The 26,130-nt window shown below is 66.7% G+C and overlaps 3 protein-coding genes across 4 annotated transcripts; all 3 read right to left on the bottom strand.

Annotated features, from left to right (window-relative positions):
* Positions 1 to 420: 420 nt before the first annotated feature.
* Positions 421 to 6,382, bottom strand: LRCH4 (leucine rich repeats and calponin homology domain containing 4). 2 transcript variants are annotated; one of them, XM_054806705.1, is made up of 18 exons: positions 6,089 to 6,382; positions 4,687 to 4,831; positions 4,454 to 4,580; positions 4,240 to 4,345; positions 4,009 to 4,145; positions 3,846 to 3,931; positions 3,651 to 3,747; positions 3,457 to 3,520; positions 3,235 to 3,365; positions 3,102 to 3,157; positions 2,864 to 2,995; positions 2,308 to 2,358; positions 2,153 to 2,204; positions 1,959 to 2,061; positions 1,810 to 1,874; positions 1,527 to 1,664; positions 1,359 to 1,436; positions 421 to 592 (listed from the first exon to the last, which is right to left on the bottom strand). In XM_054806705.1, the coding sequence occupies exons 1-18, from the start codon at positions 6,291 to 6,293 to the stop codon at positions 473 to 475; spliced, it is 1,893 nt and encodes a 630-aa protein (XP_054662680.1). In that variant the 5' UTR covers positions 6,294 to 6,382; the 3' UTR covers positions 421 to 472. The 2 variants fall into 2 exon arrangements, with proteins under 2 accessions (XP_054662680.1, XP_054662681.1); XM_054806706.1 differs by lacking the exon at positions 421 to 592 and adding an exon at positions 909 to 1,246 and having other exon boundaries at positions 6,089 to 6,317.
* A 1,742-nt stretch (positions 6,383 to 8,124) lies between these two features.
* PCOLCE (procollagen C-endopeptidase enhancer) lies at positions 8,125 to 14,090 on the bottom strand. Its single transcript, XM_054806708.1, has 8 exons — positions 13,869 to 14,090; positions 13,649 to 13,757; positions 12,717 to 12,975; positions 10,632 to 10,756; positions 10,352 to 10,488; positions 9,145 to 9,437; positions 8,487 to 8,660; positions 8,125 to 8,398 (listed from the first exon to the last, which is right to left on the bottom strand). Exons 1-8 carry the CDS (start codon positions 13,997 to 13,999, stop codon positions 8,256 to 8,258), a joined length of 1,371 nt encoding a protein of 456 aa, XP_054662683.1. The 5' UTR covers positions 14,000 to 14,090; the 3' UTR covers positions 8,125 to 8,255.
* A 431-nt stretch (positions 14,091 to 14,521) lies between these two features.
* KIF1C (kinesin family member 1C) lies at positions 14,522 to 25,462 on the bottom strand. The gene is given in 23 exon segments (XM_054806703.1): positions 14,522 to 15,124; positions 15,126 to 15,322; positions 15,761 to 16,366; positions 17,767 to 17,839; positions 17,951 to 18,119; positions 19,399 to 19,482; positions 19,778 to 19,872; positions 19,988 to 20,067; positions 20,196 to 20,271; positions 20,540 to 20,619; positions 20,744 to 20,847; positions 21,075 to 21,217; positions 21,320 to 21,398; positions 21,518 to 21,596; positions 21,709 to 21,774; positions 21,896 to 21,973; positions 22,439 to 22,550; positions 22,651 to 22,829; positions 23,247 to 23,339; positions 23,422 to 23,601; positions 23,699 to 23,775; positions 24,056 to 24,179; positions 25,348 to 25,462. Coding segments are annotated over 23 exon segments (3,114 nt in total). The 5' UTR covers positions 25,369 to 25,462; the 3' UTR covers positions 14,522 to 14,805.
* Positions 25,463 to 26,130: the final 668 nt, after the last annotated feature.

Here is a 26,130-nt window from a genome sequence, read left to right as displayed (position 1 = left end):
CGCCCCCCATCCCTAGCTGAGAGCTGGAAAGACTTTGCCCTCAGTAAAGATGGCTGCCACACAGGCCTTCTACCTTACTGCCACTACTGGGCTGCCCTCAGTAAAGATGGCTGCCCCGGGCTCCCTAGGACACACACACCCCCCCCCTTACTCATTGCCTGCCCTCAAACAAGATGGTGCCCAAGGCCTCACCACCCTATCCCACACTGGGGCCAAAGGCACCCTATGTGCCCTCAACCAACATGGCTGCCAGGGCTCCACCCCTATACCCCACCCTAAGGGCAATGGTTGCCTGCCCCCAACCAAGATGGCGCCTGCAGCTTCACCTCCACGCTGGGACTAAGCAGCCAGGGTTTGCCCTCAACCAAAATGGCGGCACCACAGTGGCTTCGCTCCCCTCAACCAATCACAAAACCGAGACCGTGCTGGGGGCGGGGCCTTGTTGAGGCTCAATGTGTGTGGGGGGGTGAAATTAGGGGGTCCCGGGGGGGGGGTCCCGCAGTGGGGCGACCCCCAGCAGCCCCCGCAGGGTTCGGGCCAGCGGGCCCAGGCTCTCCTCCTCCAGCACGTGCTGGGGCTGGCAAATGGCGGCCTGGGAGGGGCAAAGAGAGGGGGAGGGGCTTAATCAGGGGGAGGGGCTTAACGAGGGGGAGGGGGCACACAGCATAGCGGGGGAGGGGACGCAGCATCCCCTTTTTGGGCACAGAAAGGGCAAAAACGGACAAAGAGCTGCGCAGCGGCGGGGGGGGAGGGGCTGAGCCCCGCCCCCCCAAGTTTTGAGCCCCGCCCCCCCACCCAATATTCACACACCACCTGTAGGTACGTATATATCAAATATAATTTAGGGGCAGTCTTCATAATTAGAATAATTAATTATAATAATTCATTAGAATAATTCTAATAATTAATAATAATAATAATTAAAGGAGGGGGTATCACCCCCCCGGGGGGGGGGTAAAGGGGGTTCAGCCCCCCCACCCCCCCATCCCTGCCTCAGTTTCCCCAACATTAAGGCACAAAGAGAGAGAGGAGGGGGTAAGGCGGGGAGGGGGGGGGCAGCTTTGGGGGGGGGGGGGGCTCCCCCCAGGGTTGGGGGGGGTTCCCTAAATCATGGGGACCCCCCCCCGCCTCAGCAGCCGAAGAGAGCGCGATAAGCCGTGTAAAGCAACGCCATGACGAGGCCGTAGAAGAGGGCGAAGCCAGCGAGGAGCCCGGGGGGGGGACGCCGGGGAGGGGGCGGCTTCACCTGAGGGCAGGGGGGGTCCCACATCAGCGGAGAAGCACCGTAGGACCCCCCCCCCCCCCCAATTAACCCACCCCCCCCCCCCCCCCCCCCCCGAAAAGAAGCCACACGGTACCTCGGGGACCCCCACGCGCCGGCAAGCGTCCAGGAAACTCTCCACGTTCCTGCGGCTGTTGGCAGGGCTCAGCTTGGGCTTGGGGGGGAATAGAAAAAAAAAGGGGGGTGAAGCGGGGGGTTTTGGGGGGGAAAAGGGGTTTTTTTTTGGGGGGGGGGGGTCACTCACGGCGGCAGGTGAGGGGACGTGGATGAAGGGGACGAGGCGGGGGCGCAGGCGGTTGGCCAGGCGGCAGAGCAGCTCCCCGTCGCTCAGCGCTTCCCCCAGCTCCTCCGGCAGCCGCAGCTGCAGCAGCGATTCGATGCTCTGCCAAAAAAAAAAAAAAAAAAAAAAAGGGGGGGACCCCCCCACAAAATAAAGACACCCCCCAAAAAAACTGAGGGGGATACGATCACTTAAACCCCCTCAAAAAAAAGAATTGGGGGGGGACACGCCCCCCACACCTCGTTACCTGGCGCATCTCGGCGATCAGCTCCCGCTCGTCGGGGTCCGGGGGGGCGTTGTGGGATGGGGGGGCTGTGGGGTGGAAATTTGGGGGGGTCACACGGAGCGGGGGACACACACGAGGGGACGCGGAGGCGGGGGACACACGTGTCCTACCTGGTTTGGTGACAGCGCTGCGGGAGGAGGAGCGGAAGAGGAAGCTGGAGGGTTTGGGGGTGGCGTGGGGGGCCGAGGGGGGGGCGGGGGCTTCGTCTGGGCCCTGGAATAGCAGCAGGAAGGGAGGGGGGGGGGTAATTAACAGCCTCATTAATTAGCACTGAGCTAATTAACAAGGTCTTCCCAATACTCACTGCCATCGTCGTCTGCTGTCGCGGCGAGACGGTGCCGGGCTCCGGCTGGGCACTGTGGGGGGGAGAGCGGCCCCCCCGCCATGTCAGGAGGGACCCCGGTGTTCGGGGGGGGGGATGACGACAGGGATTTGGGGGGGGGGACAGGGGACACTCACCTGGGGGGAGCAGCCAGGGCCGGGGGGGCTTTGGCAGCCGCTCGCAGGAAGCTGGGGGGGAACACTGTGACAGCCCCCCTCCCCAATCCATCGTCCCCCCCAAATCCTCGCCCGCACCCCCAACCCCCCCCCAAAACCCACCTGCCCTCGTCCCCAATCTCATCCCTAACTCCCAACCCTGGCCCCAAATCCCCAATCCCTGTATCCCAATTCCCCACTCCCCCTAATCCATCCCCAATTCCCTAATCCCTGTCCCCCCCAAATCTCAATCCCCCCAATCCCTGCCCACTAATCCCTGTCCCGTCCCCCCCAAACCCCCCCATCCCCATCCCTGAGCCCTAATCCCTGTCCCCCCAATCCCAATCCCTGCCCACTAATCCCTGTCCCGTCCCCCCCCAAACCCCCCTAATCCCCATCCCTGTCCCCCCCAAACCCTGTCCCCCCCAAACCCTGTCCCCCCCAAACCCTGTCCCCCCCAAACCCCTCTAATCCCCGTCCCTGAGCCCCAATCCCCGTCCCTGAGCCCCAATCCCCGTCCCCCCCCCCAATCCCGTACCTGTCCCTCTGCTCCAGCCCCCGGCTCCTCCTCGCCTGCTGCCTCCTCTCCCTCTCCTGCCAGAGCTGCAGGATCTCGGGGCGCCGCCGCCCCTCCCCAGCCCCCTCCCCCTGCCAGGGGACAGGGACCACCCTGGGGGGGGAAACGGGGGGGGGGGTCAGCAGGGCCCCCCAAAACCCCCCGACCCCCCCAAAACCTCCCCAGGCAGCGTGTGTGTCCCCCCCCCCCCAACGCTCACCTGCCACCAGGCACTTTCTCCATAGCGTCACCTCTCAGGGCCGAGTCCTGCTGCTCCTGGGGGGAGTAAAGGGAGTTTGGGGGGGTCCCACGGGGTCCCCAAAATCTGGGGGGGTTGGGGATGCTGTTGTCACCTCAAGCGGGGTCTCCTCCTCCTCCTCCCCGGTCAGGCTGCCCTCGATGAAGTCGACCTGCTCAGGGTCGCTGTCGCCGGCCGTGGGGAGAGTGGGGGTGACGTCAGGTCCCCAAGGGGTGACATCAGGTCCTGGGGGGTGACATCGGGTCCCCAAGGGGTGACGTCAGGTCCTGGGGGGTGACGTCAGCCCCCTGCCCCGTGGGGTCCCCACCCCACTCACCTGCCCCGCTGCGCTTCTCCCTGTGCTGCCGGGGCAGCTCCGAAAACTCATCCGTAGACTGAAACTGTGGAGGGGGGAGGGGGAAAAAGGGATGGAAGGGGGTAGGAGTTGGGGTGGGGGGCACCCAAACACCCCCCCACTGCACCCCAAGACCCCTCCAACGCCTTCCCCCCCCCCCGCACCCCAAACCCCACCTCGTTGCCGGACCACCGCTTGCTGCCGCTGTCGACGCTGTTGAAGCCGGAGTCCAACCCCCCGCGCTGCCGGAGGGGGCAGAGCTCGTCCGTGAGGCTGAGGGGGGGTAAAAAACAAGGGGTGGGACACCCCAAAAAACACCGAGGGGGGAATTTGGGGGGGGGGGCACCCCCTCTTTCAGACCCCCCCTTTACCATGTGGTGGGAGGCCGGGTGGCGGTGGCAGCCTCAGCTTCGAGGTGGAGGTACTTGAAGATGTGGACTCTGCCCTTCAGGCAGACCTGAGGGGTGGGGGGGTCAGATGGGGTTTTTTGGGGGATCCGGGGGGTCCCCCACATCCCCCTGACCTCCCCCTCACCTGGGCAGGGGGAGACTGGAGGGGGTTGTTATCAGCCAGGATGATTTGGAGGTGCCGGAGACGCCGGTAGCAGCGGGGAATGGCGACCACCCGGTTGCAGGAGAAGTCGAGACGGACGAGGGGCAGCTCCGACAGCTCTGGGGGGGAACAGAGGGTCATGGGGGGTTAACAGGGATCCCCCCCCCCTCAAAGTGGGGGACCCCTCCCCGAATTCCCTCTCCCCCAACCCACCTGTGGGCAGCACGGTGAGCTGGTTGCGGCGGAGGTTGAGATCCCGCAGAGATTTCAGCTGCCCCACGCCGGCCGGCAGCGCCCGCAGCTCGTTACAACTGACATCCTGGGAGGGGGTGGGGGGTTAACGAAGCGAGGTGACAGCGAAAAGAAGGGGGGGTGGGGGTGTCCCCATGTTGCTCGTGTACCCCCCCCGCCCCCCCTTTGCGCTCACCAGCTGCCGCAGGGCGCTGAGCGCCCCGATGTTTTCGGGGAGCTGCGCCAGCCGGTTGTTGCTGGCGTTGAGGACGCGGAGGGGCAGGAGGCAGAGGCAGGCGGGCAGCGAGGTCAGCTGATTGCGACTGCAGGCAGGGAGCAGGCAGGGATGAAGCGGCAGCGCAAGGCGGGGTGCTGCCGGACACCCCCACCACGCGCACGTGCACCCCCCTCCCCGGGGAAGGGCAGTACCTGAGGTCGAGGTGGGCGAGGGCCTGGAGGTTGGCGATGGCGGGGGAGACGCTGCGCAGGCAGTTGTGGTAGAGGCTGAGCCCCTCGAGGGAAACCAGGCGACAGGCGGCCTCCGGCACCTCCCCAAAACGGTTACGGGAAAGGTCTGCGGGGACGGGGGACGCGTGGGGACGGGGGACGCGTGGGGACGCGTGGGGACGGGGGACGCGTGGGGACGCGTGGGGACGGGGGACGCGTGGGGACGGGGGACGCGTGGGGACCACCAGGGACCATGAGGGATGGGGAGTGATGGGGACAGGGGACCACTGGGGACCAGGGACCCTCAGGGATGGGGACAGGGACCCTCAGGGACGGGGGACCACCAGGGACAAGGACCCTCAGGGATGGGGACAGGGACCCTCAGGGATGGGGGACCACTGGGGACAAGGACCCTCAGGGATGGGGAGGGACAGAGGACCCTCATGGACAAGGGACCGGGACCCCCAGGGACAGGGGACCCCACAAACCACTGGGGACAGAGACCAGACACCACTGGGATGGACACCCCTGGGGACAGGTGCCACCAGGGACAGGGGACACCCGGTTCTCCCCTGCTCCCTGCCCAGTGCCACGGGGACGCACACACACCCCGGGTGCTCTGGGGTCCCCATGGGGCAGAGCCAACCCCCCACCCCCAGGCCCCAAACAGAGCAGGGGACAGGGACCGCCTGGATGGTAACGAGCTGCTAACGAGGGGCACCCCGACCTGCCCCCCCCCCTCCCCCAAGAAGGGGTTGAAATCGAGGGGGAGGGGGGGGTCCCAAACCCCCGCTTTTTAGGGCTGTTTTGGTGGGGGGTGGCTGATGGCACCCCAACCCTCCCGGAAGGGGAAGCCAAAGGGGAAGCGAGAGCAGCGGGGCGGCTCCCCACCCCCTCCCCCTGCCTTGAAGAGAGGGACAGGGGGGGTGGGGGGGTTCCTGGGCTTGTGCCCCCCCCCCCCGCATTATGCCGAGAGGGGGGAAACTGAGGCAGGCCGGACCGCCCGGACCAGGCGTGCCGGCTCTCCCCGCCCTGGCACCTTGTTTATCCGGCCTCCGGCACACTCGGCAAACCTTTGGCTTCCGGGGAGGCGTCGGAACCCGAAGGCCCCCCCCCGGGCGGCGGGAAGAACCCCGTCCTACTCCCGCGGAGCTTGAGGGGGGAGGGTTCAGGGCTGAGAGCCCGGCATGGGCGGGGGGGAGGAGGCACCGGGGACCCCCCTCTGGGAACGGGGAGGGAGCCAGGCGGCACCGGGGACCCCACCGGGAACTGGGGGGGGCTGTGGAGCCGCTACGGGGCGGGGGGGGTGGGACCGGGACCCCGGGAGGGCCGTGGCCAGGGGTGCCCGGGAGCGTGGCTAGGGAACGAGGCGGTGTGGTCTCACCGGCCTGCGTGGTATCGCTGAGGTCCCACCGCCGCGCCGCGGCTACCGGGAAAGCGCGAAGGCGGCGGCCAGCCAGGCTGAGGGTACCGGAGGCCGCTGCTTCTTCCAGAGCGCGTTCCGTACCGGCTCCTCCGGGAGGCGGCGATGGAGGTAGCGGCGGTAGAAGTAGTTCCGCCGTCATGGTCCCCGCTTCGCCCCCCGCCATCGCGGGGCCTCGGCGGCGGGGGGGGGGGGGGGGGGGGGGGGGGGGGGACGACACACAGGAAGAGCTCCGCTCACCGCGGACGCTGCTGCTCAACTGAGCGCCCGGCCGCAGCAGCGCGGGGAGGCGGCCCCTCGAGTGGGCGGGGAAGCGTCGCGGCCAATCAGAACGAGAGGGGCGCGGGGAGGCGGCCAACCGGAGAGGGCAGAGGAGGAGGAGGGGGTGTGGCCGGAGGGGGTAAAAAAAAGCGGAAGTGAAGTTTATTCTGATGTGGGTAGGGGGAAGGACAAATCGCCTTCGAGTAGGGGCGGGGTTTCTGTCGGGCCGCAGCCAATCCCAGCGTAGAGACTGGAAAGGAGAGGGTTACAGATCTCCACCAATCGCAAGTGAGAAGGCGGAGCTAGTCGCCTGGCAACGTCCGCCCAGAAGTCTATGGGGAGTCTCGACCCCGGACAGCCAATCGCATTTGAGGAGGCTGGAGCAAGGCATACGATTGATATGTAACCAACCAATGAAGCTTCGAGGCCTACGGGACAGGTGGGACGAGTCAAAGAAGCCGGGTAACGTGCGGGGGCGGGGCATGCCGGCTCCACCAATCACGCCTGGCAGGAGAGCGGCACATGGATGATTGACAAGCTGTCTGACCCATGGGAGGAGCAAGGGGGGGAATTCCCAGACGGCCAATCAGAGGACACATCACCTCAGGGGAGGGTGGGCAATGGGCGGGGGGGGGGCTGACCCCTCAGGCAACCAATCAGAGAAAGTATCACCTCAGGTAAAGGGCGGGCATTACAGCAGGGCAGACTGACAGCCCAGGCGGCCAATCAGAGAGAGCATCACCTCAGGTGAAGGGCGGGCCCCAAACCAGGGCAGAGTGACAGCCCAGGCAGCCAATCAGAGGCAGCATCACCTCAGGGGAAGGAGACTGACAGCCCTCCTGACCTATGCCAGCGAAGACTGATGTGTGAAGTAGGCGGGCTCTGCCAGCAGCCAGGCCAAGCTTCGGCATGGCGTACATGGGTCGCGCCCCGAGGCCGAGCAGCCCTCGGCCCCTCTTCCCCCTGCCGGGCTCCTCACCGCCATTGCCACCAGCATCTGACTGACATGGACCAGGACGTGACGGTGAAGCTGCTGGGATAGCAGGCAGGGTGGAGAAAGATGGATGGGGTGGAGGAGAATGGATGGGGTCCCTATGACTGTCCCCAAACAGGCCCTGTCCCTGTCTGCCCCCCCCCGTGCTACCCCCCCCCCCGCCCCGTCACTGCCCCCCACTCAGTCCCCAACCAGCAGCGAGACCAAGGAACACTGGGGACTCCATTGGCCCCGAGGGGACCCCGCAGGCAGCTCCTCACCCCTCGGCCAACCCTTCCCCAGGCTCCCCGGCTGGGTCAGCAGCCTCAGCGCCTACCGCCGTGGCCTCTTCCTCAACTTCAGCCCCCTCTGCTGGCGGCCACGCTCTTTCCCCGCCTCCCAGGCGGAGACCACGCCCCTTCCCTACCATATAAACACGAGATCACGCCCCTTTTCCATTTATAAACCAGAGCCACGCCTCTTTGGCAGAAACCACGCCCCTCTCTCCACCTCCCTGCTGGAAGCCACGCCCCCACCCCGTCTCCCTCCACACATTTTTGCCCGGAGACCACGCCCCCCTCGATGCACGCACACCCCCAATGTGAGGCCACGCCCCTTCCCGGAGACCACGCCCCTGAAAGGGAGGCCACGCCCCCACACCCTTATCCCCAGGCCACCCGCCCCTCCTCCGTCTGCCAGCAGGCTCCGCCCCCAACCCTCAAACCCCGCCCCCTTGGCTGTTCTTAAAGGAGCCTCACCGCAGTTTTTAAAGAGGGAGGGGTCTCGCATCCACCCCGACACGTGGCAGGGGAATGGGGGGGTGGGGGTGGTGTCTGCGCCCTTTATTTGCATATTGGTGGGGGGTCCGTAATTTGGGAGGGGTGGGGGGGTGTCTCAGGGGTTCTCCCGACACGGCCTCTTGCTGAGGTTCCCCAAAACCTGCTGCTGCTGCGGGCGGTACGGGACAACGAAGGATTCGGGGGGCAGCACGGCCCCCCCGTCCGCCCCCACCCGCCCCATCAGGATGTAGCTGGAGCCTGGAAAAGATTCGGAAGGGATTGTCAGGATATGGGGGGGGGGGGGCAAAGACACACCCCACCCCCAGCCCACCCATTGTTCACCCACCTTTCTTGAGGCTGGGGCAGAGGCGACAGGGCAGCTGGAGGCGCAGGGTGGCCCCCTTGGCGGGTTGGGGTACCCCCAGACCCCCCGATTTGTAGAGGTTGAGGATGGAGACCACGGCCCAGCTCTGCTCCTGGGGGGGCCCCCGTGACACCGACTTCACCGTCCCGGTCAGCACTGCCGGCATGGAGGGGGGGGAATGGTGTGAGACACCCCAAAACCTCGGCCATCCCCCCCCCTCATACCCCAGCTTTGCGGGGGGGCCTTAGCCACCCCCCTCCCTGCCCCCTCATGTTGGGGGGGTCCTCAGCCATCCCCCTTTCCCCATTTTTGGGGGGGTCCTCAGCTATTCCCTTCCCCATACCCCATCTTTGGGGCATCCTCTGCCACCCCTATACCCCTTTTTGGGGGGGTCCTCTGCCCCCCCCTTCCCTGTTCCCCCATTTTGGGGGGTCCTCAGCTATTCTCCCTCCCCATACCCCATTTGGGGGGGTTCCCCACCATCCCTGTACCCCATCTTTGGGGCATCCTCAGCCACATTCCCCCTTTCCCCCTTTTGGGTGGGTCCTCAGCTTCCCCCCCCCCCGCCACCATATCATCATTTTGGGGGGGGCCTCAGCCTCCCCCCCCCCCCCTTTTTTTTAGCTGGGGGGCTCCTCACCGAAATCGCTGCCGCAGAAGTTGCTTTGCAGCGTCCCGGCACGCCGGCATCGCTGGGGGCAGGGGGTGGCGGTGACGGTGACAGTGGCAGCCGGTGTCACGGTTTTAGGGCCGGGGGGGGGAAGAGGTTTCCCCTTCCCACCCCCCTTGGATTTGGGGTTTGCCGGATCGGTGCCGGGGTCCGGTGCCTGATCCCGGTTCCTGACGGTGTAGGTGGCGGCGAAGCCGTCGGCCGTCACGCTCAGGTCCGAGACGAATTGAACCAGCAGCTCGTGGCCGGAGGAGAGGATGGGGCTGGGGGGGGGGGGGGGGGAAATGGGGGGGTCAGGAGGGGTTTGGGGGGGTCCAGGGTGGGTTTGGGGGGGTCAGAAGGGGTTTGGGGGGGGTCCAGGGTGGGGGGCAGGAAGGATTGGGGGGTCCAGGGTGGGTTTTGGGGGGATCAGAAGGGGTTGGGGGGGGTCCAGGGTGGGTTGGGGGGGATCAGAAGGGTTTGGGGGGGTCAGAAAGGGGTTGGGGGGGGTCCAGGGTGGGTTTTGGGGGGATCAGAAGGGGTTTGGGGGGGATCAGAAAGGGGTTGGGGGGGGTCCAGGGTGGGTTTTGGGGGGGGTAGGAAGGATTGGGGGGTCCAGGGTGGGTTGTGGGGGGATCAGAAAGGATTGAGGGGGGCCAGAAGGGGTTTTGGGGGGGGCAGGAAGGATTGGGGGGGCTTCAGGATGATTTTGGGGGAATCAGACTGGTTTTGGTGGGGCTTCAGGATGGTTGGGGGGGGTCAGACTTGTTGGGGGGGGCTGGGCTGGTTTTGGGGGGGGGATCAGGCTGGGTTTTGGGGGGGGGATCAGGCCAGTTGGGGGTGGGTAGTTCTGGTTGGGGGGGTCAGGATGGTTCGGGGGGGGGGTCAGGCTGATTTGAAGGGGGTTCAGGCAGGTTTGCGGGGTCAGGCTGGTTTTGAGGGGCGCTAGGTTGCTTGGGGGGGGGTCAGGATGGTTTGGGGGGGTCCAGACTGGTTTTGTGGGGGGGGTCAGGCTGATTTTGGGGGGAGCCAAGCAGGTTTTAGTGAGGATCAGGCAGATTTTTGCGGGGGTCAGGCAGGTTTGGGGGGGGGGGGGGAGGATGCATCAGGCTGGTTTGAGGGGGGTTCAGGCAGGTTTTTTTTGGGGGGGGGGTGTCCCCACCAATCTGAGAGGGGGGGGTGCGTGTGTTTGCCTCACCCGGGGGTCTCCTCCCCGCAGAACTTCCCCACCCTCCGCGCGTCGTCCGTCTCCCCCCCCTCAAAAACAGCCACGTAGTCGTATCGGCAGTGAGCGTCCGGCTCCACGTCGAACTTCCCGAACTTCAACTCGATCACCTTCGGGGGGTGGGATGGGGGGGGGGACGACACACACAACCCCCCCCCCCCCCAAAAAAAAAAAAAAATCAGGTCTAAAATTCTCCCAACACCTCCCCCAAACCCCAGACACCCCCCCCCCCCAAAAAAAACCCAAACAAAACCTTTTCTGGGGGTGCCACGATGTGCCAGGAGCAGCTGATTCCGGGGGGATAATTCTCCTCCGGCCAATTCGGCGTCTTCAGGCTCCCCTGGGGTTTCTCCAGCCGCCCCCCACAAAACTGGTGCTCTGGGGAAGGGGGGGGGGATCAGATTTTAGGGGGGTCACCCCCAAATCTTAACACCCCCCCCCCATTTTCCCGCACCGCCGGCATCTCCTCTCTCACTGAGATCCCCCCCCGCCCCCCGAAACGTGGCTGTGGGGTAGGGTGAAGGTTCTTTCTTTCCCGCCCCCCCCCCCCCAAAAAAAAAAAAGGTCTCGTGGGTGGATAATGATGGGGGGGCGATGCCAAAACCACCGCAGGAGGAGGAGGAGGAGGAAGGAAAGGGAGGGGAGGAACTCTTGGGGTGCAAGACCCCCCCCCGGGGGTGTTTTTAGATATATATATCTTTTTTTTTGGGGGGGGGGGGGGGGTCATACTCACCGTCAAAATAGTGCCAGGACTCCCCGAAAAAATGGGGTTTATTATTAACCCCCGAACGCCGCCGTCCGTGGGGGGGCCCTGCAAAAGGTCCTGAGGGTTGGGCTGGGTTGGGGGGGGGGGGGGGGGGCGAGGGGGGTTGGGGGGGGGGGGCATTGGGAGTTTTAGGGGGGCTATGGGGGTTTGGGAGGGTTCTATGGGGTTTTTGGGGGGGGGTTTGGGGGCTTTACGGGGGGGGTCATGGGGCTTTTAGGGGGGGCTATGAGGGTTTGGGGGGGTAGGGGCTTTTAGGGGGGGCTATGAGGGTTTGGGGGGGGCTGTAGGGGTTTTTTTTGGGGGGGATGTGGCTTTTAGGGGGGGCTATGGGGGTTTGGGGGGGGCTCCGTAGTGGTTTGAGGGGGCTGGGAGGGGGGGCATGGGGCTTTTAGGGGGGCCATGGGGTTGTGGGGGGCTCCATAGGGGTTTTGGAGGGGTCTATGGGAGTTTGGGGGGGCTGGGGGGGGGCTCTGTGGGGGTTTTGGGGGCCATGGGGTTTTGAGGAAGGGTCCATGGGGGTTTGGGGGGCAGCTGTGGGCTTTTGGGGGGCTCTGTGGGGTCCATGGGGGGGGGTTTATGGGTTTTGGGGGGGTCCATAGGAGTTTTTAAAGGGGGTATGGATTTTTTGGGGGGGTCCATGAGGGGTTTTAGGGGGGTCTATGGGTTTGGAGCTGTCCATGGGGGTTTAGGGGGGGGGCTATGGGGTTTGAGGGGGGTCCATCGGGTTTGGGGGTGTCCATGGGGGGTTGGGGGGGTGTCCATGAGTTTTGGAGGGGTCCATGGGGTTTGAGGGGGGTCTGTGAGGTTTAGGGGGTCCATGGGGGGGTTTGAGGGGGGTCTGTGAGGGGTTTCAGGGGGGTTCAGGGGGGTTTAGGGGGGTCTATGGGGTTTAGGGTGGTCCATGAGGGGTTTAGGGGTGTCCATGAGGGGTTCATGGGGGTTTAGGGGGGGCTATGGGGTTTAGGGGGGTCTGTGAGGTTTGGGGGTGTCCATAGGGTTTGAGGAGGGTCTGTGAGATTTAGGGGGGGTCCATGAGGGGTTTAGGGGTGTCCATGGGGGGTTTGAGGGGGGTCTATGAGGTTAGGAGTGTTCATGGGGGTTTAGGGGGGTCCATGGGGCATAGGGGGGTCTATGAGGGGTTTAGGGGGGGTTCATAGGGGTTTAGGGGGGTCCATGGGGTTTGGGGGGGGTTCATGGGGGTTTAGGGGCATCCATGGGGTTTAGGGGGGTCTATGAGGGGTTTGGGGGGGTTCATAGGGGTTTAGGGGGGTCCATGGGGTTTAGGGGGGGGTTCATGGGGGTTTAGGGGCATCCATGGGGTTTAGGGGGGTCTATGAGGGGTTTAGGGGGGTTCATAGGGGTTTAGGGGGGTGTCCATGGGAGGTTTGAGGGGGGTCTATGAGGGCTTTCAGGGGGGTCCATGGGGGTTTAGGGGGTTCTACGAAGTTTGGGGGCATCCACGGAGGGTTTAGGGGGGTCCCCGGTATTCGGGGGCGGGTGGTGGTGGCGGTGTCCCTCCTCTCTGCCGGCGGTGCCCCCCCTCCCCATATTTGCATCCCCCTCCGCCCTCACCGTTCGCGGGGGGCAGCCCGGCGCTGAACCAGACGAGGAAGCCGCGTCCGGCGGTGGCCTCGTCGCTCTCCATGCGCAGCAGCATGCGGTTGCCGGCGGCCAGCAGCGCCCCGGGCCGGAAGGTGCCGCAGAAGCGGCCGAGTAACGGCGCCGTCGGCCCGTGGCCACCGAACACCGAGAGCGAGTCGAAGCGACACAGCGGGTCCGGTTCCAGGTCGAAGACGCGGAAGGAAAGCATCACCACCTGGCCCTCGGGGACCTGCGGGGGGGACAGCGGGGGGGAGCGTCAGCACCCGGTTTTTGGGGATGGGGGGGGGGCGCACACATTGGGGGGGGGGGTGTCACCGCCCGGGTCTTGGGGATGTCGGGGGTGAACGTCACTGCCCGACCCCTTGGGGATGTGGGGGGGACGTGGGGGTGCAGGGGAGCGTTGCCACCCGGTCCTGGGGGACGGGGGGACCTGGGGGGGGGGGACGGGGGGGGCAGTGCCACCATCCTGTCCTCAGCCACCTGCAGGACATGGGGATGGGGGGGACACACACACTCGGGGGTGCCCCCAGGAGGGGTTGGGGTGTCAGGGTACCCCGGGGGGGGCTCTGGGTGCCCCAAGGGGGGGGGTCGGGGTGCCCCAAGGGGGGGGGCTCTGGGTGCCCCGAGGGGGGGGGGGATTGGGGTCGGGGTGCCCCGAGGGGGTGTCAGGGTGCCCCAAGAGGGGGAGGATTGGGGCACCCTGAGGGGGTGTCAGGGTGCCCCGAGGGGGGGGGTCTGGGTGCCCCAAGCGGGGGGGTCGGGGTGCCCCAAGTGGGGGGGTATCAGGGTGCCCCAAGGGGGGGGGGGGTCGGGGTGCCCCGAGGGGGGGGCTCTCGGTGCCCCGGGGGGGTGTCAGGGTGCCCCAAGGGGGGGGATTGGGGTGCCCCGGGGGGGGTTCGTACCGTGATGGTCCATGTGCAGTTGCGGCCGGGCGGGTAGTGCCGGGGGAAGCCCTCGCTGGCGATGTACCCCGACTCCCCGCGGTGGTCCCCCCCGCACAGGAACACCGGCCTGGGGAGGGACACACGCACGCACATGGGGAGGGCGGTCACGGGGGGGTCCCGGTGCCCCGGAAAGGGGGGGCGGTGGGGGGGGGGGGGGTGTCCCGGTCCCCCCCGTTACCTGGTGGCGTTGGGGCGGGCGGTGGGGGCCGGAGCCGGAGCCGGGGCCGGTCCCTGCCCCGTGGCCGGGCGGTTCAGGCCGCTCAGCAGCAGCAGCGGCAGCAGCAGCGGCGGGGCCGGGAGGCGGCTCATGGTGCGGCCGGGGCCGGGGGCCGAATGGCAGCGGGGGGGGGAACGGAGCCCCGGGCGGCGGCGGGGGGGTCGGAACGGCGGGGTGGGCGGGGCACCGTCAAACCCCGCCCCTTTTGAGGGCGTGGCGAGGGCCTTGCCCCGCCCCAACCCGCCGAGGGCTGTTCCGGACGGGGAAGAGGCGGGGCGCGGCTGGGGGCGGGGCCTCTCTCTACCACGCCCCCACCGCGGGGCTGATTGAGCGGCGGATTCACGCCCAGGGGCGGAGCTTCCCCATCACCACGCCCCCATCCCAGCGCGGTTCTGCACGGGGACGGGGCGTGGCCACGCCCATGGGCGGAGCTTGCCGCTACCACGCCCCGCGGGGGGTGAAGGAAGCGGGGGGCGGAGCCAACCCCGGGGGGTGGAGCAGGGGGCGTGGCCACCGGCTGCCAAGCTGGAGTAGGCGGAGCGCGACGGTGACGTGGCGATGGGGGCGGGGCATGGCACACGTGCAGGGCAGCAGAGACAGAGGCAGCACCACCGTTAATTGCGGGGGGGGGGGGCGCCCCCTTTAATGAGGAGTTCCGCTTTAATTAGAGGGCTCCCCCTTTAATTAGGGCATCCCCTTAATTGGGGGGGGGGGGAGTCCCCCTTAATCAGAGGGCACCCCCCACAGACACACGCACACACATGGGGGGGGGGGGGGTGATAGCAGCAGAGCCCCCCCCCCCCCCGCAGGACGGCCCCTGATTGTCCATATGGGGGGGGTGGGGGTGTCCCCCAGTATCCCATCACCCCCCGCGGCACTGCCCCCCCCCCGCCCCCCCCTAGGCAGGGGGGCCTCGCGCCTTCAGGTCGGGGGCCGAGTGCTGGCGGCGGACGCGGGGGGGGTCCCCGGTGTGCGGGGGGGGCGTCCCCGGTGCTGGCGGTTGCCGGGGGGGGCTCCCCCCATCCAGAGACCCCCGGCGGGGGCGCCCCGAAAAAGGGAGGGGGGGGTTGTTGTCCTCGTGGGGGGGCCCCCCCCCCCAGGCCAGGCGATGTTGGGGGTTGCTCTTAAAGGGGAAGCGCAGCTTACAGTCCTGGGGGGGAGGGGTGAAACGGGGGGGGCGACGGGAGGGGGTAGGGGGCTGCAGACCCCCCCCCCGCCAACCGGGCCTGTTCTTGCCGCAGCCACCGCAGCCGCCCCCGCCGGAACGCCGGATCCTGCTCCATCAGCCGGCACAGCCGCTCCGCCGCCGAGGAGGAGGAGGAGGGTGAGGAAGAGGAAGGGGGGGGCGACCCCCGGGCGGCGTCGGGTTGGGGGGGCTCCTGAGGGGGGGGCTGGGCCTCTGCATCCTCCTCCTGCTGGGGGGAGGGGAAAAAGGGGGGGGTCAGGGGGGGCCGGATGGCTTTGGGGGGGGAGGGAGGGAGGGGAGGGCAGGCATGGGGGTCCCAGGGGGGTGGGTGGCACCTGTATGGGGGGCTACGGGGTGACGTGGGGCAGGCAGGACCCAGATCAGGGGTATGTGGGGCAGGCAGGACCCATATGGGGGTCTATAGGGTGACGTGGGGCAGGCAGGACCCACAGCAGGGTCCCATGGGGCAGTATGGGGCAGGCAGGACCCACAGCAGGGCTCTGTGGGGTGACGTGGGGCAGGCAGGACCCACAGCAGGGCTCTGTGGGGCAGTAGGGGACAGGCAGGACCCACAGCAGGGCTCTGTGGGGTGACGTGGGGCAGGCCGGACCCACAGCAGGGCTCTGTGGGGTGACGTGGGGCAGGCCGTGGGGCAGGGCTCCCTCACCGGCGGGAGGGGGATGACGCGCTCCATCTTTCCGACGCGATCCCGCAGGGCGCGGATCTGCTCGTCCTTGGCGCTGTTCTGCCGCTTCACCTCCCGCAGGATCCCGGCCAGTTTATCCAGGTGAGCTCGCAGCCCCTCCACCTCCGCGCCGCTGACATCACCGGCGCCGCCGCCATCCTCTTCGCCTCCTCCCACCGTATCCCAAACGTCCCGCGCCACGGCGCGCCAGGTTTCTCGCTCGTGAGGATCCCGTTTGCCGTAACGTCGGCAAAGCTCTTTCATCTTGACGATGCTCATGGCTTCCACCTCTCGCCGCGCTTGCCGAAAATCCCGCAGCGCCACCTCGTAACAGATTTCCTTCACCGCCTGCATCTTCAGATCCGCCATGGTGACCCAGGGAGGATCCGGCGTCGTCGGCCGACGTCGTTGAGGGATTTGGTAAACCCGGAGGGGTTCGCGGCGTTTGCCGGGGTTGGGGAGGCCGCACCGGCGGACGATGGAACGGACGGTGGGAGCCGGGAGGTTTTGGCGGAGGGAGGAGATGAGGCGCCAACCGGCTTCGCACCAGCGCTGCTCCGGGTCGTCACCGCTCTCGGGGTCGGCGTGCTGGGGGGGTGACACGCACATGGGGACAGCGAACGGTGCGGGGGGGGGGGGGATGACACCCAGGGGCTGGCTGTGGCACCCAAGGGAGACCCAGGGGACATTGGGGGGGGACCCAAGGGAGACCCAAGAACACCCGGGTGACACCCAGGGGACACCGAGGGGGGAGCTGTGACACCCAGGGGACACCCAGGGGACGGCTGTGGCACCCAAGGGAGACCCAAGGGACACCCAAGAACACCCGGGTGACACCCAGGGGACACCGAGGGACACCCAGGGGGGAGCTGTGACACCCAGGGGGGAGCTGTGACACCCAGGGGGGACCCAAGGGACACCCAAGAACACCCGGGTGACACCCAGGTGACACCAAGGGACACCCAGGGGCTGGCTGTGGCACCCAAGGGAGACCCAGGGGACCTTGGGGGGGGACCCAAGGGACACCCAAGAACACCCGGGTGACACCCAGGGGACCCCAAGGGACACCCAGGGGACGGCTGTGGCACCCAAGGGAGACACAAGGGACACCCAAGAACACACGGGTGACACCCAGGGGACCCCAAGGGACACCCAGGGGACGGCTGTGGCACCCAAGAACACCCAGGGGATACCGAGGGACACCCAGGGGGGAGCTGTGACACCCAGGGGACCCAAGGGACACCCAGGGGCTGGCTGTGGCACCCAAAGGAGACCCAAGGGACACCCAAGAACACCCGAGGGACACCCAGGGGACCTGAGGGACCCCCAGAGGGGAGCTGTGACACCCAGGGGACACCCAGGGGCTGGCTGTGGCACCCAAGGGAGACCCAGGGGACATTGGGGGGGGACCCAAGGGACACCCAAGAACACCTGGGTGACACCCAGGGGACCCCAAGGGACACCCAGGGGACGGCTGTGGCACCCAAGGGAGACCCAAGGGACACCCAAGAACACCTGGGTGACACCCAGGGGGGAGCTGTGACACCCAAGGGAGACCCAAGGGACACCCAAGAACACCCAGGTGACACCCAGGGGACCCCAAGGGACACCCAGGGGGGAGCTGTGACACCCAGGGGACCCAAGGGACACCCAGGGGACGGCTGTGGCACCCAAGGGACACCCAAGAACACCCGGGTGACACCCAGGGGACCCCAAGGGACACCCAGGGGGGAGCTGTGACACCCAGGGGACCCCAAGGGACACCCAGGGGACGGCTGTGGCACCCAAGAACACCCAGGGGACACCGAGGGACACCCAGGGGGGAGCTGTGACACCCAGGGGACCCAAGGGACACCCAGGGGCTGGCTGTGGCACCCAAGGGGACCCAAGGGACACCCAAGGGACACCCAAGAACACCCAGGGGACACCCAGGGGACCCCAAGGGACCCCCAGAGGGGAGCTGTGACACCCAGGGGACCCCCCCTCACCATCCGCTGCTGCTCCAGCAGCTGGTCGGCCTCCTCCTTCTCCCGCCGGTACTGGTTCTCCAGGTCCTGCAGCCTGCGCGGGGCAGGGGGGGGCACACACGGGGTGAGACCCCCCCCCCACACACCCCCCAGAGTGTCCCCGGGGTGTCCCTGGGGTGTCCCCGGGGTGTCCCGTCCCCCCCACCTCTTCTCCATCTCCAGGCGCATGTCGATGCCCTGCTGCTCCAGCAGCTCCCGCTGGGCCAGGTTCCAGTCGGGGGGGGGCCCGGGGGGGCCGCGCTCCCGCTCCCTGCGCGCCTGCTCCGGGTGGGTGAAGCGGAAAACGTGGTTCTTCCCCAAAACGAGGCGGTGGCCTGGGGGGGGGCAGGGGAGAGGAGAGGAGAGGGAGGGTGGGACCCGGGCGGGGGGGGGAGATGGGGATTTGGGGGGGACACGGGGGGGATTTGGTGGGGGGAGACGGGGATTTGGGGGGGGATTTGGTGGGGGGAGATGGGGATTTGGGGGGACACAGGGGGGTTTGGGGGGGATTTGGTGGGGGGAGACGGGGATTTGGGGGGGGATTTGGTGGGGGGAGATGGGGATTTGGGGGGACACAGGGGGGTTTGGGGGGGATTTGGTGGGGGGAGACGGGGATTTGGGGGGGACACAGGGGGGAGATGGGGATTTGGGGGACACAGGGGGGTTTGGGGGGGATTTGGTGGGGGGAGACGGGGATTTGGGGGGACACAGGGGGGTTTGGGGGGGATTTGGTGGGGGGAGACGGGGATTTGGGGGGGGGATTTGGTGGGGGGAGATGGGGATTTGGGGGGACACAGGGGGGTTTGGGGGGGATTTGGTGGGGGGAGACGGGGATTTGGGGGGACACAGGGGGGTTTGGGGGGGATTTGGTGGGGGAGACGGGGATTTGGGGGGACACAGGGGGGTTTGGGGGGGATTTGGTGGGGGGAGATGGGGATTTGGGGGGATACAGAGGGGTTGGGGGCACACAGGGGGATTTGGGGGGGATTTGGTGGGGGGAGATGGGGATTTGGGGGGACACGGGGGTTGGGGGGATTTGGGGGGGATCAGAGGAAATTCAGGGGGGATTTGGCAGGTGGAGATGGGGATTTGGGGGGATAAAGGGGGATTTGGGGGGATTTGGTGGGGGGAGACGGGGATTTGGGGGGACACAGGGGGGTTTGGGGGGGATTTGGGGGGGAGACGGGGATTTGGGGGGACACAGGGGGGTTGGGGGGATTTGGTGGGGGGAGATGGGGATTTGGGGGGGATTTGGGGGGTTTGGGGGGGATTTGGTGGGGGAGACGGGGATTTGGGGGGATACAGAGGGGTTGGGGGCACACAGGGGGATTTGGGGGGGATTTGGTGGGGGGAGATGGGGATTTGGGGGGGATTTGGGGGGATCAGAGGAAATTCAGGGGGGATTTGGCAGGTGGAGATGGGGATTTGGGGGGATAAAGGGGGATTTGGGGGATAGAGAGGGTTTTGGGGGGTTCAGAGGAAATTGGGGGGGGATTTTGGGGGTGAAGGGGATTTGGGGGGGACATAAGATAATTTTGGGGGGATTTGGGGGGGATATAGAGGGATTTAGGGGTGGTCATGGGAAATTCAGGGGGGATTTGGGGGGGTCCCTACCCGATTTGAGGACCACCGGCTCCGTCACCTGCTTCCCATTGACGTAGGTCTCTGCCCCCTCGCACGGCTCCAGCGTCACCACCACTTGGTTTGGGGGGTTTTTTGGGGGGGGGGTAACAAAGGGGGGGTCACAACACTGGTAGAACTTGGAGGGGGGTCCCCCAAATCCCCCACCCCCCCAAAGTCCCCCCCCTTAGGGCCCCTCTCCCGCCGGCGCGGGGGGGAGCGGTACCTGGGGGGGGGCGCGGTGACCTGCTCCAGTGCCAGCATTGGGGGGGGGGGGGGGAGAAAGAGGAGTTAGGGGGTGCAAAGGGGGCGGGGCAGGAAAAGGGGGGGGCACCCCAAAATCTGGTGCCGCCCCCCACCTTTAATCTCTTACCTTCTCCCGAGGGGTCGGGGCAGCTGCGGAAGAGGCAGTGCTGCTCCCCGATGAACGGCCCCGACAGCTTGATGTCCACGTCCACCTGGCCCACTCTGGGGGGGGGGGGGCCCCACAGCAAAATGGGGGGGTCAGAAGGGATTTGGGGGGGTCAGAGGGGATTTGGGGGGGTCAGAAGGGGGGGTTTTGGGGACCCCCCCCACCCCTCACCTGGTCACGCCGTCCTTGATGTGGTAGAGGAGACACTCGGACATCAGCGGGTCCTCGTTGAGGTTCACCAAGTGGGGGGTCTTTTTTTTTGGGGGGGGGGGGGCACCCCAAAAAACAAACCAACAGTCAGGGTTCGGTGGGAGGTGGCCCACAGCATGGGGGGGGGGGGGGGACAAGGGGGGGTTTTGGGGACCCCCCCTCCACTTGCCTTTTTAGGGGAGAAGACGCCGACGGTGCCGCCGTCCTCACGCAGGGCCACCCCCATCTCGGCCAGCAGCGCCTCCCTGGGGGGGCACGGGGGGGTTTGGGGGGGTACGGGGGGGAGTTGGGGGGCTGGGGGGACACGGGGGGGGTTTTTGGGGGGCACGGGGGGGAGGTGTTGGGAGGGTTTGGGGGGCACGGGGGGGGTTGGGGTAGGTTTGGGGGGACTTTGAGGATTTTAGGGGGGACTTTGGGGGGGCTTGGGAGGGGCAGTGAGGGGGGGTTTGGGGGGGGGGCGCAGGGTTTGGGGGGGCCGTGTGGGGGTTGTTTTGGGGGTGCTCCCCCCCTCACCGCTCCAGCCGCAGCGCCTCCGTCCTGCGCAGCTTCTCCTCCCAGGTCTCGTTCAGCTCCGCGATGATTTTCTCCGTCTCCTGGGGGGGGGTGGGTGGGTGGTGTGAGATTTTTGGGGGGCTGTGTGATTTTTGGGGGGCGGGGGGGTGACCCCGGCCCCCTGGGGGTGGGGAAAGGGGCTGGGGGGGGGGGATTTGGGGTCACCTGCAGCCGCTCCATGGCCTCCGCAGCGCCGAGGGGGGGCAGCGGCTCCGACCCCCCGTTGAGGGGGGCGGCGGGAGGGGGTGGGGGCGCAGCCGGGTTCTGGCCTGGGAGGGGGCAGAAATTGGGGGTTCGGGGAGCCCCCTCCTGCACCTGACACCCCCCCCCCCCAGAACCCACTGTAGCTCTGCCCCCCAAGTCCCACTCTGCCCCCCCCAGCCCCTAAATCTGCCCCCCAAATCTCCCCCTAAATCTCTGCCCCCCAAACCCCCCCTGCTCCCCCAAACCCCCCCTGCTCCCCCAAAACCCTCACGGGCCCCCCCAAAACCCTCACCGGGGGGGGCGGGGGGCAGCCCCTGGGCGCTGAGCAGCTCCCGCAGCCGCGTCACCTCCTGCCTCAGCTCCCGGATCAGCCGGGCGTTGGGGTCCTCGTTGATCACCGCGTGGCACCGGATCTGCTTGGTGCGGTCCGCGTAGCTGCGGGGGGGGGGGGGGGCACACACACACACGGGCAGGATCAAAGCTTGGGGGCCCCCCAAAAAAACCACCACAGACCCCCCCAAAAAAAAAAATAAATACCGCAGGGTGCTGAGCGTCTCCTCGTAGTTGATGTCGGCCGGGCTCAGCGCCGCGATCATGGCCGTGCGGGAGTTACCGCCTACGGGGAGATGATGGGGGGGGGTGGGGGTGTTTAGGGGGGATAGGGAACCCCCAAAAATGCCAGACCCCCCCCCCAAAAAAACCCCACAGCCCCCCCAGACTCCCTCCCCAACTCACCCAGGTTCTCCTTCAGCAGCCAGGTCAGCACCGAGTCCCGGTAGGGGATGAAATCCGGTTTCTTCTTCTTGCTGTTTTGCTATGGGGGGGGGGGGAGGAAAAAAGCAGGGGGGGTCATGTGCGCTGCCCCCCTAAAAAATGAGGGGTCCCAGGAGACCGTGAGACCCCCCCCCAGCCCCCCCAAAACTCACCGCCTCGGCCAGGGCGGAGATGACTTTCCCCAGCGTGGTCAGAGATTTGTTGATGTTGGCGCCTTCCTGGGGAGGAGGAGGAGGAGGAGGAAGGCTGGGGGGGGGGTGTATGGGGGGGTTTCACCCCACAGAGCCCCTCTTTGGGGGTACAGGGGTCCCCCCAAACCCTCTCACCCCCCCTCCTCACCTTCAGGCGCATTCCCTTGGCTCCCGAGGCGTCGGCGCGTTCGCTGCCGGCGAGGTCTACCAGGCTGATCCGGCTGACCTGGGGGGGTGGGGGGTTTGGGGGGGCTCAGGGGATTTGGGGGGGCTCAGGGGGACTTGGGGGGAAATTTGGGGGGCATTGAGGGGATTTTGGGGGTGATACAGGGGGGATTTGGGAAGGTGAAGGAGATTTGGGGGGAGGTTGGGGGGGTTCAGGGGATTTGGGAGTGAGGAGGGGATTTGGGGGGATTTGGGAGGAGCTGGGGGGATTTGGGGGGATTTGCAGGGAACTGGGGGGACTTGAGGGATTTTGGGACAGGATCAAAGAGGAATTTGGGGGGAATTTGTGGGAATTTTGGGGGGATTGGGGGGTTGAGGGGAGCTGAGGGAGATTTTGGAGGGACTTGGGGTGAATTTCGGGGGGATTTCGGGGAGGAATTTGTGGGGGGATTTTGGGCAGATTTGGGTGAGGACTGAGGCAGGATTTGGGGGGGCGCAGGGGGATTTTGGGGGGGCGCAGGGTCACCTTCTCAGTGTGGAGGTCGGTCAGGCGGTCGTGGCGGCGCTGGCTGAAGACGATGGTGAAGACGGCGTGCGAGCGGCTGCTGGTCTCGTTCATGTTGGTGGCCGCCACCGTCCTGAGTGGGGGGGGGGGGAGTGGGGAAAAGGACATCAAAGAAGCTTTTTCGGGGGGGTTCCCCCCCAAATATCGGGGTGTCCCACCCCCCCAGTCCCCACCTGGCCTTGTTGCCGCTGTCCATCAGGTCGGCGATGTCCTCGAAGGAGGTGACGGCCAGGCGGGACAGGTCCTGGACGTAGGGACCCAGCAGTGGGTGCTCCCGCACCCGCAGCCCCCCGCGGCTTTTGGGGTTCAGCAGGTCCCGCACCCGCTCGCAGTAGATCTCCATGTAGCTCACCTGGGGGGGGACGACACCCCAAAATAGTGAGAAGGTGGTGGCGGAAGAACCCCCAAAGTGATGGAGGGGGTCGCGGGGGAAGCCCCAAACTGATGGGGGAGTTGGGTGGGGGAAGCTCCAAAATGGTGGGAGGGACACCCCAATAATGGTGGGAGGGACACCCCCAAAATGGTGGGAGGGACACCCCCAAACCTCAGTGCAGGGAGATGAGCTGAACCCCCAAACCCCCAGGATCAGGGCTGGGGGGGGGGGGCTATGACAGAGACACTGCCCTGAACCCCCAGACGCCCAGGTCACTAGCGGGGGGGGTCCGTGACATAACGGGGCTCACCCCGAACCCCCAAACCCCCCCCAAAAAGGGGGGTCTGTAAGACGGGGGGTCCCCCCGAACCCCCAAACCCCCCCCCCCTCGCTCACCTCCACGGAGAAGGTGAGATCGGGGGATCCCTCACGGCCGACGCGGGCGAAGAGATCCTCGCAGAGCTGGGGGCGAGTGGCGCTGAGCCGGGGCTTTTGGGGTTTGGTTTTTTTTTGGGGTGGGGGCTAAGGGGTATCCAGCCCCCCCAAAAAACCTCAGAGAACCCCCCAATACCTGCGGGATGATTCCCTGCTGCCCGGCCTCCTGCCTGCCCATCATGGTGTAGGATTTACCGGCGCCGGTTTGGCCGTAGGCGAGGACGCAGACGTTGTAACCCTCGAAAGCGTGGAGCAGCATCTCCTCCCCGATGTCCCGGTAAACGCGGCGTTGCGAGGCAAAGTGGGGGTCCTCTTCCTGCGGGGGGGGGGATGACGATGACACAAACGATGACGTTAGGGGTGTTGGGGACACCCCACCACCCCCCCGCCGCGTTCTCCCTCCCAGTACTCACCGAGGTGTGGGACCAGTACGAGTAGTCGAAGGTGAAGTGTTTGGTGGCGTCTTTGGGGAGTTTGGGGTTGGTGATGCCTGTTTTGGGGGGACACACGCATGGTGTGGGGGGGTGACGATGTGTTGGGGGGACACCGTGACCCCCCCCACGTCACCGCTGTCGCCCCCAGGGGCCCCCCCTTGCCGTCGTTCAGCCGCTATTTTTAGCTCGGCGGCAGCTGGTTCTCCGGGCCGGTGGCCAGGACGGTGCCGCGGGGACAAGGACGGGGTTGGGGAAGGGACATGGCTGGGGGGGGGGGGGGTGTGCACCCCATGGGAAGGGGGGTGTCCCCCCAAAAACACTCCCCCCCCCACTCACAGGTGGTGTTGCCCTGCATCTGGATGACGCACTTGGCCTGGCGACTGGTTTCCCGGGCGTTGAAGGGCCGGACTCTGACCGCCACCTTCACCGAAGCACCCGCCATGCCGGTGCCGGCTTTACCCTGCCGGTACGGACAGACGGACCGATTTACCCCCCCCCACACCCCAAAAAAAAACTCCACCCAAACCCCAATAAACAAGGTGTGGGGAACCACCCCCCCGCCAAGGCTGGGTTAAACATCAACCTGCCGGCAACGCCCCGGGCCTGATCCTGCCTGGTTTTGGGGGGGGGGGGGGGGGAATGCCCGGCAGGATCCGTGTTGTGTCCCCCCCCTCCCCGTCAAGCGCGGCCCAAGGAGAGGCCTAAAAATAACCCTGGCGCAGCGCGGTGATGCCGAAAGAGCTGGAAGCCCCCCCCCGCCAGGGGTACAGGCAGCACCCCTAGGTACAGGCAGCACCCCCCACTAAGTACAGGCAGCCTGGGGGGGGTCAAAGGTTGGGATTTGGGGGGGGGCAGGGGAGGGGGAGGAAGAGGAAGGAGCGGAATGTCCCCTTCGGCTTCCCCCTGTCCCCGGCTGACTCCGGGTCGGGATAAACAGCACATGACACACACGCCCCCCCCCCCCCCCGACACGTCACTGAATCCCCCCAAAATGAGGGGGGGTGGGGGGAGCTCCCCTCAGGCTGGAGCCTCCCCCGCAGAGGGCAGAGGCCGTGACCCCCCCTGCACTGGGATCATCCCCCTAAACCTGCCCCCTACCCCACCCTGATACCCCCCCAAACCTACTCCCCAGGCCCCTGAGCCCCCCAAAACTAAGCCAGACACCCCCCCCAATCTGCTTCCCACCCCCCTGAGGCCCCAAACTGGCCTCCCCCCCATAGCTCCCCTAAACCCGCTCCCCACGCCCCCATGACCCCCCCTAAACCCGCTCCCCACGCCCCTGTGACCCCCAAATCCCCCCACAACCCCCTAAACTGCTCCCCACATCCCCGAGTCCCCCAAAACCCCCCTAAACCTGCCCCCTACGCCCTCACCGCCCCCTTAACCCACCCCCCACGCCCCTGAGCCCCCCCCCGCACCCCCCTATACCCCCCAAAACCCCCCAGCCCCCCCAAAACCCCCCTATAACCCCCCCAAACCTGCTCCCTACGCCCCCGAGTCCCCCATCCTCCCCCTATAGCACCCCTAAACCTGCCCCTTACCCCCCTGAGCCCCCCCCCCGGTACCTCACACCCCCTGAGCCCCCCCCCCCCCCCCCGTCCCTTCACACCCCGACGCCGGTCACTCACCTGCCCCGCGGTGTCCTTCATCCCCTCCGCCCCATGGCGACGATCCCAATCTCATCCCGTCCGCGGGGCCGGGGGCTTCGGCATCGTCCCGGGGACCGGCGGGGCCGGGGCCGGGGCCGGGGCCGGGGCCGGGGCCGGGGAGGAGGCGGCGGGGGCGGCAGCGGCGGCGGCGCGGAGCGAGTGGGTGGGGCGTGGCCGCGGTGACGTACGAGGGGCGGGGAGTGTCGCCAGACGGGGGGAGGAGCCCCGCGCCCCGCCCACCCTTAAAGGGGCAACGGCGAGAAAAGGTTTTGCCTTTTCCTCACACATTTTTTTCCTCCCATTCCCTCATTTTTTCCCTTCCCCCCCCCCCCAGATTTACCCCCCGTTATTTCTCCTTCTCCCCTCACACTTTCCCCTCCTTTTTTTCCCTCACACTTCCCTTCGCGTTTGCCCCTGAGACTTTTGTCCCCCCCTCACACATTTCCCCCCATTCTTTCTCTTTTTCTCCTCACATTTTCCCCCCATTTTTTTCCTCAGGTTTTTCCCTCCAATTTTTCCTTTTCAATCCCCCCCACCCCATTTTCCTCACGTTTTCCCTCCTTTTTGCCTCACTTTTTTCGCCTTTTCCCCCCATTTTCCTGTCACACTTTGCCTCCATTTCTCCTTTGTGGTTTCCCCCACTTTTCTTCTCATACTTTTCTATTTTCTCTTCAGGCTTTTCCCTCCTTTCCCTCCTCACACTTTATCCCCATTTCCCCACATTTTCTCCTCACGCTTTATGCCTCCTTTTCACTCATTTCT

The sequence above is a fragment of the Grus americana genome, chromosome 30 (assembly GCF_028858705.1).
Source record: "Grus americana isolate bGruAme1 chromosome 30, bGruAme1.mat, whole genome shotgun sequence".
Lineage (NCBI taxonomy): Eukaryota > Metazoa > Chordata > Aves > Gruiformes > Gruidae > Grus > Grus americana.
The sequence above is the reverse complement of the archived record's forward strand: the minus strand, read 5'-3'. Positions and strand labels throughout refer to the sequence as shown.

What these genes read in the sequence shown, in the direction of transcription:
- LRCH4 (XM_054806705.1), bottom strand. Translation starts at nt 6,293, where the DNA reads ATGGCGGGGGGCGAAGCGGGGACCATGACGGCGGAACTACTTCTACCG. An exon ending in GAGAAAGTGCCTGGTGGCAG is followed by an intron (nt 2,996 to 3,101) that starts GTGAGCGTTGGG and finishes TTCCCCCCCCAG; the next exon opens with GGTGGTCCCTGTCCCCTGGC. An exon ending in GCCCTGGCTGCTCCCCCCAG is followed by an intron (nt 2,205 to 2,307) that starts GTGAGTGTCCCC and finishes TCCCCCCCACAG; the next exon opens with TGCCCAGCCGGAGCCCGGCA.
- PCOLCE (XM_054806708.1), bottom strand. Translation starts at nt 13,999, where the DNA reads ATGAGCCGCCTCCCGGCCCCGCCGCTGCTGCTGCCGCTGCTGCTGCTG. An exon ending in CGGGCTGCCCCCCGCGAACG is followed by an intron (nt 10,757 to 12,716) that starts GTGAGGGCGGAG and finishes CCCCTTCCCCAG; the next exon opens with AGCACCAGTTTTGTGGGGGG. An exon ending in TGCGGGGAGGAGACCCCCGG is followed by an intron (nt 9,438 to 10,351) that starts GTGAGGCAAACA and finishes CCCCCCCCCCAG; the next exon opens with CCCCATCCTCTCCTCCGGCC.